A 13,131-nucleotide genomic window follows, 5' to 3' on the forward strand; every position below is an offset into this window, starting at 1 on the left:
ATATATATATGTGTGTGTGTGTGTGTGTGTATGTGTGTGTAAGAAATAGTGCATTATATATGTATAAAATTATATTAATTATTCTAACTATAAAAAAGTTAATGTATTTATGCAATATTTAGAAAAAAATATTAAAATGTTCTATTAATTTTATAACAAGAAAAAGCAAAATGTCTTTCAGCAATAGAAATTAAGTAACGAATGCTCTGTATGATACAATGCATTTTAAAAGAGCAAGTAGTGTGAATCCTTTATAAGTTGTCAAGATTGTAACTCCCAAACTATATAGCAACCCTATAAAGCCCATAGATTCTATCTGCCGAAAGGGTCAAACCGGATCTTGGTTCACTGAATTGATTCTGATTTGTGAGTTCGAGGTTGTGGGATTAATAAGTAGCTCAGAGACAATAGTAGTCGGCTACAGTAGTCCGAGTCGATGATAAAGCAGACTCGGCTTCCACCTTAAAGTTGACAGGCGGTGATCGATTGGTTTGCATCACTGCTTGACAAGAGGCGAATAAAAGCGTCACTTGTGAACATAAATGATGAACATCACTGCTTTTACAAGTCTAAGAATCTTTTGTTTTGCAAATATCGCGCACGCGTGTTCAATTTGTAAAACGATTTCTGCTTTGTGTTATTTTAAGTAAATAAAAAGATATCTTTATTCGAGACATTATTCAGAAGCAAGAAAGAAAAAAGTTATTCAATATATTTTCATAAAATATTCTTTTCCAAAAAAATGTTATTAGGATTACAGCTTTCTTTTATCGGGCTTCTAGATTTCACGCGTTCAGGATGCTCACGAAGATGAACGAGCGATGGAGGAAATTCGATGAATCATATCGCGCAACTTCTTCACAACGCCGCGCCAGCAAAATTGACTTTTGATGCGATCGATCCACGATTCTGACGAACTGCTCAAAATGCGAAATTCAACAGCGAATTTTTATTGTATGGTTTTATATTACGACGTATATCCGAATTATATCATAGAATAGCAATCACGAACTCAAAGTCTCTGCAATTTTCCAAAACGCAGGTATCAAAAACTTTCTCTCATACAATACCATTTTAATTTTATTCTTTCTATTTCTTTGCACATTTACAAATTTAATTTAATTCGTTATTTTTTATCGCGTGTATGCACAATAATTCATATATCTATAAGATATTAGAAATGTTATATATATATAAGTCTGCATTTTTTTTATATTTGTTTCAAAGAGCAATGAAACGAAAAAATCTTAACTAGTTAATAATTTAATTAGTTTAAGTAAGTGATTTATCACTCACGAACTGTGGCTTAACATAGTAGTATACATAGCCTTATGCGCGACAAGCGGCGAATTAGAGGCGCGACGGCAGTTTACAAATTAATCATTCCCGAATACGGCATTCATGAATAATCATGCCACGCGCTTAAAGACGAGCGATCTTGAATACGTCACCGACCATTTTCAGCCGCTGAGACGACGGCGAACATGCAAGATCCAATTACCACCGCGGCGAGGATACGTAATTAACATCTTTGATGATGTTCGGCATTACCGGTGCACGCTCGATCACATCTCCGTGCGTACATGCCCTCTCCCAACCAAAATTTAATTAGTCACGCGACATGATTGCTGCGCCCGAGAATGGAATAATCAAAGCGCGTCTTGCAATCGCGTGATTTCAATAGCGGGGACACATCCGCCGCGGATTTCCGGGTGGTTGTTGCATCCCCGCGTTCAGTGAGAGATAAACTTGGAGAACGCGCGTCATGCATTTCCCGAATTATGCCCGAAACACAGTCCAAACTCGACGAGCTAACACAATAAAACTCAACTGCACCAACAACAGTCTGAATTAGATAAGCGTGATTCAGTGATTCGCTCTATCTCCTTTTAGATTGCAATCTCATATGCGATATAGATTCCGCTCGATAAAATTTCCATCTCCTGTCTGTCAGCTTCATCGGTGCAATTGACTTTAAGCATCTTATTTCTACGTGCGAATTTTAACACCGATATTTTCAATAAATACGAGAGTCCTGTATATTTATGTTCGTTTCGTGCGAGAAATAGTTTTTGTAAGATAATTACATTCATGTAAATTTATGTTAAATAATTCTAAGATATGTTCTAAAAGTTAAAGAAATGTAGTATTATACATATAAATAATACAATGTATACGTTTTCTTCTCTCCGCGCGTTAAAATTTACATCAATATTATAGTTGCAAATTGAAATTATTCAAGATACCGCAAAATCACTACTTTTTGGAACGAAAACAGTTGGCTGTAATTTGAAGATATAAGAGAGAGAGAATGTTATCCATACACACACAAATATTCATTCTTTTGCTTTTCTTCAAGTCGCAAGATAGCTTCAGTAACTTCTATGCTACAACATCTTGAAATAATATTCTGGAATTATTTATTTGCCTTCGTCTGTTCCATATTTACTAAATAAATAGATAACAATTTCAATAAAATAATACAAAGATATCGAACAAGTAAACGTAGAAAAAATCAGTAAAAATTATTACACGTTAAATTGTACTTCAGTTGGAATTTTTGATCGGCCTGACAAATTATTCGACTGGTTATTAGTTTTTGTCCAAGCGAAAGAAAGAGAGTTATTTCACGGTTGACTGAGGTTTTCAAGAATGAGAAAAACGAAGGCGAGAAAACAGCAAGTGAGATGAAAAAAGAGAAAATAGGAAGGATGCTGGAACCTTGTCAAGACTTAACGAATTTATTTAGGTCTGACTAATTGGATTGCTTTAAATCCTATTACATTCGCCTATATCCACGTGCCCCACTTTATCCGTGTAAACGCGTATCAGCTACCGATATTTTATTTGCACACGTAAGTGTCTATTAACCCTTTGCATATAAATGGCATCTATGCGGTAGCATTAAGCAAAAAAATTTATATGGCTTTATATAAAGTAAGATAAAAAAGTAAAATCCTTGTACATCCAACCACAAAAGTACTGCGAATAATGACTTGTCGTCTTTATTATTTAATCTGATGTCATCGCACACAAAATTAAAGCATATGGTAATGCCTTACGCTTTCGAGATTAAAATATTATGAAGTTTTAGTTTCGAAATTTGCATATGCAAGCAGTAGCGAAACTAGGAACCATTAAAAAAAAAAAAACTTTCGTCGTAATATTTTATCTTATACGATATTTATTCAGCGATGTCACACTTTCAAAATTTTTAAATCTGCATAATTTATAGAGAATTTTATTTCGTTGCGTCTAAACAAAATTAGACATATTCAAATTTACAATTTCATATAATTCAGGAATTCTTAAGAAAGAAAGCTTCGACATTCGTAAAGAGTTCCATCCTTAAAACGAATTCGTTACTGTACTATGCCATTGTATAACTTCTATGTTACCATGAATGACCGTAAATTTCCTCGATTTTTCATGAAGACTAAAATCTAATTTGCCAAGAGAAATCTTAACGAAGCGTTCTGTAACTTGATTGGAAATATATCTCCAATGCTTTTATAAAATATCAAAAATAAAATCTCGAAAATTTAAGAACATAATAATTAAAACAAATAAAACATATCGATATTTATTTGCAAAATAAAATTCGTAGATTGAAAGTAATTTATGAATCGTGCGCTCTCTTTTAACTCATTATCTCAACACACCATCTGTACCTCACATGTACCCTCGCATTACTCAGAAATAACTATGATAAAACTCGCGAAGACGAAACGAAAAGCGCCGCGGGGAGAAACTTTCCCGAGAGAGATAACTTCGTTCTGGAGCCAGCTGAATACACATTTAAGTTTTGAAACACGCGAAAAGTCATTTTGAGCGTTCGGACGGCAGGGCAAAGACTAGCCCGCAGCGGTACGAATTACCAGCAGGTTAATTGTGAGGTAGTTAGAGAGAGAGAACCTCGTTGCTGATGTACCGCGGCCCTAAAATTGAATTATCTCATCTCCGCGTGAATATGCATGAGATTTCCTTCCGGCGCCTCCTGGACGTGGCTCGATAAAAAAACTCTTGAACAGATGGGAATTTACGATTCGTGGGACGACCGAGAAGAAAAACGCGTCGGAAAACACAAATTACCCATCGCGATTTGATCAGACATTTCTTCCCTCCGGATTTCTATCAACGTGTTATTTTACATCGACTTATCACATTTCTAATAAAGCAAATTATTTTAGAAAGAAATCTAATATCCATTATTATATAAATTTTCATAAAGGCGAATTATATGTGTGTAAATCCATTCTTGTATAAGATCATATTTTATAACGTGGAAAGAAATATTATCTTTTTTTTTTAGCTTCCTGTGGCATGAATTTCATTGATGTACTTATTAACCGAAATTGACCGCGCGCACTTTATTTCAGAGCGCAATTGCTTCGATTGAAAGTAAAAGTATAAGGGGCACTTAAATCTTTTACGACGCTTTAATTTAGTCGCTTTTTGCCTCATCTCTCTTGATCTACGATATTGTAGAGAATCTCACAATGGGATCGGTCGATAAGGATCTATAAAGGGACTAGTTTTATCAATTCAATAATGATATCAATTCGCTTACAGCTTAAAATCGATCGGAATCCGACGGATATAAAAGAGCAGTGGTAGTATACTTTCGAGTGGTTTTTCTTTTTGACTTCGATCAGTAAAACTTTTTGTCGCGATCGATATCCAAGAAAGAAGACTCGCAACGGCCAAGCTTGATTGCCAAGCAACTTTCAATCGTTCTGAAGTTGAAGAAGTAGTGATGTCGAAAGAAGCTTTCAAAAGATCCATGACGAAGCTTCAATGACTGACAATCGTGAAACTAATGAAAAATACTCGGCTTTTCTTTCGTATTTATAAGAAAATAGACAAAATAAGCGAATTATAATTTATTATTAAAGAACATATGACTGAAAAACTATTATATTTGCCTATTATATTCTCCTCTCCATAATACTACTGCTGCTTGTCTAATCTTAATTTATAATAACTTTGTATAATAATTACTCTCTCTTTTGTATCTGTAATTACTGAAAGTGACGTGTAAATATTTAAATTATTATAAGATTAAAATTGAGAAAGTTTCAATAGTGCTAAAATTAAGAAAATCTCTTATAACCGTAAACAAAACTTCCATGACGAAGCGCGCGCGTCAACAGGCGACAAGATATTTTCTCTTTTCATTCTCGTAGTTTCTAACGCAATTAACTGCAGCTGCTTCGAAATCGAATTAGTTCGTATCGGATGCTGCTTAATTTCGCTGATTTAGCTGTACATTGATAGGTACTACAGTCATTCGAGCACGAGAGCCTGACGCGGTGACCGAGTTTTTACAGGTCGAATAAAGTTGGAGTTGTTTTCCATTTCTCATTCTCTCTCTCTCTCTCTCTCTCTCTCTCTCTGTCTCTCTCTCTCTCGGTTAACACTTTTCGTACGGCGGCATCTCTTTCGGATAACATGGCTCACGAGTTGAAAATGTGGGTCGTGTATACGCGAAAACAACCAAACGTTTCGAACTCAACGCGCGCTCGTAAACGTGAACCAAGTGATTTTGCCTCAAGGCAGAGAGAAAAGTATATGATCTCGCGGTAAGCACTTTGAAGCAGTGCCTCTTGGAATATATATTGGCAAACGTTCATTGGACGATAAAAGATGAGGTTCTCTCTCAACCCAAGTATTGAAATTTTCGTTTATCCACATTATACGCGTGTAGCCTAAATTTTAATACATTTTCTTATCGATTTGTAAAAGTAGAAGCTTAGAGTTCATAAAAAGCTAATTATAAGTTCTTTTTCTTACAATCCAATTTTACATATCGTGATATTTTTAACAATCGACTACACACAAGAGAAAGTCAAGAATCTGTAGGTGAAGAAAAATACGATGGTTCCGATACACATTGTGTATGTTTCAGATATCGATATCTATAAAGATCGGATGTACTCGCCCTTTCAATTTCTTTTCTATTTTCTCGCTTCTTCACCTCTCTTTCAGCAAAATACGCGCGCAACTGAATCTTAACGAAAGAATAAACAGCCGATATCGCGTTCGATTCGGTGGATATTTTCACTTGTTTTCGAAAATGTAAAGATACTGTGCCCGTGAGAATAGTTTAAACTGGTAAAAAGGCTGACGAAAATATGACGAAAAATTGACAAAAGCTAAATCAAAACTGAAATGTGAACGTAACTTTTTCGTAAAACGATTTAATGAAATATACCGTATTTTGATATTTTACAATACTGTTAGAAATTTATTACTAATCGAGAGCCAATGAAATAATGTTTCTTTATGAAAACGGTGCTTTATTCGCCAAATGAAAAATAAAACAAAATATTACACAAGCTATGAATGATTAAACCATCAAAAATATTTTGCTATTAAATTTTATATATTTAACAACAATATTATTTTCGAAACCAAAAATGCACTTCAATAACAGAGATTTTCAACAAAGCTAAATTATATTATACACCTTAGGCTTACTTTATACACCTCAATCCTTTACATCTCTATACATCTCAAATCATTTTCATATCCGTTTTTATCAAAACTTAGTAGTCTGAATTGATAAAAGTCATGAGAGATCGTTTCCACTATTCTGTAATTATTGAGACGACTGATGATTGAGCATTCGTTACCTCTAGTTACACGCAAAGCACGGGAGATAATCAAGACCTAACTAGAGTAACTAGATTTGAAAGCGTGGGTAATTCGAGATTTGGCGAAAGATGGAAATGCCTGAGATTCTCGCGCTCTTCACTGATAATAGCTTCTAACTTCTAGCAACGGCGGAGATTCCTGCTTTGCACTTAACATAACTTTGCGTAATTAGAGGCTATATTGATTATTAAGAGCAATCTTTACTTAACACCTATCTATTAATAATTTCACATGTTATGACTCCATCATATATTTGCGCTAAATATTTTGTATTATGCATTAAATCGATTTTTTTTTTGTTTCTTAAAATCAGAATTTCAAAGTATTTCGCCGTTCTAGCAATTATCGTATTAAAACATTCGTCCGATAGCAATGATTAAATGGAATAATTCTCTCTTATGCAGGTTCAGCGGTAGCGATGATCGGAGCTAATCTGAGGTTCGGCATCGGCGCTTCCGGGAATGTCACGTCCAACGCCACAAAGGTGTTCCAGTGTCATCCCGGTGGTGTGACCGAGGCCACCGTCATATTTAGCCTCGGTGCATTGGGGATGGGGGCGAATATCATCCTCATGGCGCTAATACTGGCGAAGCGACAGCTGCGCAGGTACGATAATAATCCGTCAAAGAACAGCGCTTTATGACCGCCGTGCTTCAATCCGGAAATAATACCAGAGATTCCCGCATTATGATATTCGATCGATATTAGCTAAACAAAACCGCTTTTACATACAGGCATACGTTTTTAAGAATCATATGACCGTGTTTTTTTGAATAGAGAGGTGAATAGGTTCGCAATATGGAACGTATGCACAGCTGTGTATTGCTCTATTGTATCCTTTACCTCGTAATATTCAAATGTATTGCCAGTTAAGTGTCGTACAACAGGAGCAAACAGCGTTTGCGATAAAGCAAATTTACTGTAACATGACTTTTGACACTTTCGAATAAAATTTATGAATTAAGAGAAACTTTCTCTTTTTTTCTCTCTCTCTATCTATGTCGCGTACGTGGATTTACTTTAATCTGGCGAAGGAGTATCTTTCCGAAACTTGCTAAACTTTATTTCAATAAGTATATTGCGGCCAGGTAAATTCTACACGTGTTTACCGAATAAAATCTTGATCGTATACTGTATACTTGCGAGTAAACATAAATTGTGTACGCTATACCTCCCGATATACTAAAATATCTGAAATATAATGTACGTGAGAAACTGCAGTGTTCCCAAATGTGATATCAAACATATTCTGATATCAATCTATAAAATTTTATTAACAAAAACGCCGGCAGAAAATATGCAATGTTTTTTTCAGGTTACAAGCAAATAAAATATTTTTCCAATCAAAAAATAAATATCTCAAATAAAAATTAGTTCAACAGAATTTTCAGTTTAGTCAATATTTAGTATAAATATTGATAAATGATACGGAACACAATGAATATACCACAATGAATTTTTGTTAAAAAAAGTCAATAGATCGGTAAAATTCTATACCTCACATTTTAGATATATATTGTATATTCATATTTGTATATTCATGTGTATGTGAATTTTTATTTGAAATAAAATTTAATTGCGAATAAGTTGCTGTTATGCGGCAATAAAATACAAAGACGTTATATTATAGAATGCAATGTTAAATCTGAAAATAGCGAAGTAGACGAAGACGCAGCAAGATGGACGGAATAGCGAATGAACATATTGATGCACGTTTATCCTGGGATTTTCAGGTGGTCCCAGGGATTGTTATTCCACCAAGCCATGGTAGACTGCGCGAGGGCCGCTATATTGTTGCCTCTTGGCTCCAGTATATTGAATTGTCAGCCCGTTAACAAGTGTTCCCTGGTCGAGACTGCTTTTCTGCTACTGGTGACCGTTTCCACGGTAAATATGCTAACAACCGTGTTAAACGACAGCCCGGTATTTCCAGAGAGCGACGAGGAGGCAGATCTGACCGCGCCTCTACTGATGGACTCGCCCCAGGTAAAAATTACAGCGCGCATATTCAATGTGATTTCTATTCGCATTCGCAATGATTGTCTTAGATATATCGCAAGATATAATTTAGATTGACAATTCATATTATGTTACATCGTTCGTAAACTCTTTCCGAGTCTTAACAATCAAGTTTCAACTTATGTATTTGCTGTCGCAGTTCTTAACCTTGAGCTCTTCTAGTTCACAACTCGCAACTTCTAATCTTCAATTTTCAAATCTCAATCCCGCATTTAATATTTCTCTGTCATAATATTTCTATTGCATTTTTATTGTATGTTGCTGAGTTCGTCAATATTAAGATTGAAATATTTATTGCAATCGTATTTTTATAATTTATTGAATAATTGTCGAATCTCTACGATAAATGTTTACCTAATAAAATATACCACTTTAAATCGGTATTGACTCAAGTTAATTTATATCTGTTTGCTTATGGCAAGCAATTGATCAAAAACATTGATGTATGAATAAATCGTGTGACTTTGGCTAACGCAAACGGCATCCATCTCGCATTCGAAATGAGAGAAATTTCCATCTAACCGCAGCATTGCGATGACGAATTTAGTGGTGACTGATTGCGGTGCAAACTGTCTGCATTACGCAGCGCGGACTGTCGAAATGAACCAAATTTTTCAAAGGAAAATTAATCGCGCCGTCGCAGAAAGACATTAATGCTTACACAATCTTAGCTAAAAATATAAAGTCCCTTTAAAAAGTCGAATTAATCATTCGCAAAAAAGAACATAAAAAATGGTTTTTAATCCATTCTAAAATAACTTTTTACGTTAATTTATAATAAATATTCAAATATAACTATATTAAATAAAATATGTGTGTGTGTGTGTGTGTGTGTGAGAAATAATGTTTTAATATGCAAGTGTTGTCTAATTTAATTTAATCTAAATTATTAAAAAAAGTGTCCGTATTTCTATCTAATTTCTCATTCGATGCAAAACAAATTTTGCTTTAAGAAAATTTTTAGTTCAACTTATCTACCAACATATTGAATTCGAAAATCGCCAGAAAGAATGACAGAACTTTTGCACCAAAAAAAATCATTTATTCTCAAATTCGCCAGATTGTACGCCTCTAAAATTTGATGCGAATCTTACGAAAGATCTTATATATTGACATTAAATTAGTGCAATTAATTCCCCAACGATTCGGCTTTCTTGGTCGCATGTAGTAGCAGTCGGTTTCAAATTAATTTGACGCGATAACTTGTACATCAAGCAATAGTCGACTCGTTTTTGTAACTAAATTTTAATGATACGACGGTTCGTTAACACGCGAGATGCCTATTAATATACACGCGAGAAAATTGCAACAGCGGTCTTAATATAATTCGTTTCAGTATAATTTATTATAATTTTTCACAAAACAAATTATTATACCACAAATAAATAATAAAAAAATTATTGGATATTTAATTTAAAATGGAATTTATAAGAATTTTGATTCTTGCGATATAGTTATCAAGATATTCAACGTTGAAATATTAAAATTTGTGACAAATAAAAATTTATTTCGATATTTTCGATAAAACAAGAAAAACTTAAAGTAATATTTTTTTGCATTATCTGCGATGAATGATTGTAACAGTATTTGATCAACACTTGGCTCCGACAGAGTGGTCTCTACTCTTTACGATCAATTGCGGATTACAGGATTTAACGGACCGCTTTAGAGTGTAAACGAAGACATGGGATTATTGTAAACTCGTATTACAAACCAATCATAATATTCTAAATTAAACTGCGTTTACTCGAATAAAATGTATGTGTGTTGTGAGTTTGTTTTGCACTGCACAAACAAATTTATAATTATATAAAAGTATTATTTATAATTATATAAAAATCCTATTATGTTGCAAATAATGAATCAAATACCACAATGCGCTGCATTTAATATAAATTTGTAAATTTAAATTTATCTTTAATTATGTTGTATAAGTTTATACAAATTATTAGCGTTGATTAAATAATTAGATTGAAATAACCTCGGTTGTGTGAATATTTGTGAAACTAACCGGAAACTTTTTTGCATGGCATCAAGTACTTTAATTAAGACACAATTTGTGTATTGTATCTTATTAATAGATAAGAACAATAATAACTTATTTTTCATGTGTTCTCTTACTTAAAAAAAAAAAAAGATAAAAAGTTTTATAGGGACTCGCAAAGAAGATATTTAAAATATAATTAATTTAAATTAATTAATTAATTAAAACAACTATTTCTATATTTTTCCCCCAAAAACAAGATTCATGTTTATCTATCTTCATAAAAATGTTCAAAAAATCGTTATTTGAAAAATCTTCTATAAACGAGAAAGAATTCGTACAATTCGCGAAGCATTACAACCTTGAGAAATTTGTGAAACTCGGAAGAAATATCACATGAATGGGAAAGTCCTTTTTCGCGAATTTTTTCAAAGGCTTTTTTATTGTTTGCAGTGCGTGCTCTTTGGCACTTTCATGATCTGGTTCGCCAGCATAACGATAAACCTGGGACCTACGTTTCTCAGCGGGGCCTTAGCGGCCAACACAGAGAGCGGGCACAATGCGCCTAGTTGCCCGTTGATACATGGTCCTTTCCGTCATTATATACTCAACGTACTCTGGATTGTCATCAACATCATTTGCGTGGCGCTCACGCTCTTTCATTTGAGAAAATTACACAGGGATCTGACAAAAGCTAATGTCGAAGCGGTGAGCAAAAATCATATATATTAATAATCAAAGTATCGTTATAAATATATAATTATTGAAACTTATATTTATGCTAATAAAAATATATATGTATAAAGTTACAGAATAATAAAAATTTATGTATAAAATATGCTAATAAAAATATAACATTAACTTATAAAAAGGAATAAAATTTTAGATGATTTATACTTTCATACTTTTTTTTATACGTTTTTAAAATACGTTTTTCAAACATTAATAAATCTCTTCTGCTTTTATACAATCGCGTTTATGTCCAGGTACGAGTAGCTGGTCTCGTCACAACGCTCGTTAATGTGACAGGCGGACATCAGGGTGCAACCAACGCGCTTGCAACCGAAGATGGTGTAGTTAACACGAGAAACGGTACAACGCCGAAAGTAAGTCATTATATTAATAATTTTCCACGCATAAAACGTCTCTTTATATATTAAAAATTAAATTTTCCAAAAATAGAAACTTTTTGCTAAATCGTCATTTTTATTTCAATCCATAATTTACATAATTTAGTGTTTTTCTAATTTTAAATATCGTTAATAATTATCAACGTCTAATTTTAAATATCGCTAATAATTATCAAAGTCTAAATTGTTTCTCTACGCTCATTGTTTCTCACGCTTTACAAATACAAACAGAATTGAACATATGTGTCAAGCAAGAGATGACGATGAAAGCGGCAGGCGAGTATCAAAGGCGCATAAAAATTTAAAATTATTCAGAAACGGCATCTCGATATATTTCAGAGGACAGGCGCCGTCGAAGAGCATCGAAAAATGAGGAATTACCTCAGAAGGATGGAACGCGAAGGCGTGCAAAGAGTGAAAATGTTCCTGGTCATAACGGCAGCGTACGTCATATTTTGGGGACCATTGTTTTTCGTTACCTTGGTGCACCATCCTATTATAGGCAATCCTACAGGCTACGAGGTAATTAGAATGAATAGATCATCGGCGGGATTAAATAATGGGAAGTTTGTATCTGCTGTTGGCTTTTATAAAATTTAGACACTATCGATATTTATGCTCTGTAAACATGTCGGTCATTACTTGTCATTTGCAATTGTACATCCGTGCGCACTGGCAATATCAACACGCGAATATAAATCTTCTCTTTCAATTAGGATATTCGCGCGCTTTTTACTCATAATTACTCATAATTACTATTATAATTTGGCACGATACAATTTCTAAAACACCCGTATGCGAAATATCATAAAGCTTGTCGAACGACATTGATTTGATTTTCAATACAAAACCGCGATAGAAATAAATCGAAAAGTTCGCGAAGAGACACAAGACATGAAAACGAAACTTGTTCGATCGTACCAATACACGACTGATCATGAATTGCAAGTCGGTCGAGCGAATTCGCACGATTCTACGAGCGGAGAGTTTCTTCCACGAGAATCTTTCTACGAGAATATAAATTTTCCAAAGAAGCAAGTGCATGTCGAAAAACTCAACGGCATCGCACAGCGATTTTGCTGATGCAGTGTCGTAGCAGATGCACGAAATAGCTGCATTTAATCTTCTCAATAGACTCCCGATATTTTGATGAAGCAAAAATTGCGACGCAATGAAGAAACGTAGAAAGATGATTCTTATTATTTCCTAACTAGATAAATTTTAACATTTTTCCACGTATAAATTTTATAGAGTGCTTTGATAAACCTCTTTTAAATATAATCTTTGTTTATCTTAAATAGAAATCTATTAATAATTAAATATATTTTTATCATTCATATA

At 33.8% G+C, this 13,131-nt stretch overlaps 2 protein-coding genes across 5 annotated transcripts in view; one reads left to right on the plus strand and one right to left on the minus strand.

Annotated features, from left to right (window-relative positions):
* Nucleotides 1-13,131, minus strand: part of LOC115244543 (midasin) — a 99,418-nt gene that overhangs the window by 69,973 nt on the left and 16,314 nt on the right. The gene's annotated exons all lie outside the window — the stretch shown is intronic.
* Nucleotides 1-13,131, plus strand: part of LOC115244546 — a 44,953-nt gene that overhangs the window by 29,453 nt on the left and 2,369 nt on the right. For all 3 annotated transcript variants that reach the window (XM_029822255.1, XM_029822256.1, XM_029822257.1), the window contains 5 exons: nucleotides 7,062-7,263; nucleotides 8,391-8,643; nucleotides 11,114-11,368; nucleotides 11,647-11,766; nucleotides 12,130-12,312. In XM_029822255.1, coding sequence (XP_029678115.1) covers nucleotides 7,062-7,263; nucleotides 8,391-8,643; nucleotides 11,114-11,368; nucleotides 11,647-11,766; nucleotides 12,130-12,312 — 1,013 coding nt within the window. The remainder of the gene's footprint in view (nucleotides 1-7,061; nucleotides 7,264-8,390; nucleotides 8,644-11,113; nucleotides 11,369-11,646; nucleotides 11,767-12,129; nucleotides 12,313-13,131) is intronic.

The sequence above is a fragment of the Formica exsecta genome, unplaced genomic scaffold (genome assembly GCF_003651465.1).
Source record: "Formica exsecta isolate Colony F162 unplaced genomic scaffold, ASM365146v1 scaffold82, whole genome shotgun sequence".
Taxonomy (NCBI): Eukaryota; Metazoa; Arthropoda; class Insecta; order Hymenoptera; family Formicidae; genus Formica; species Formica exsecta.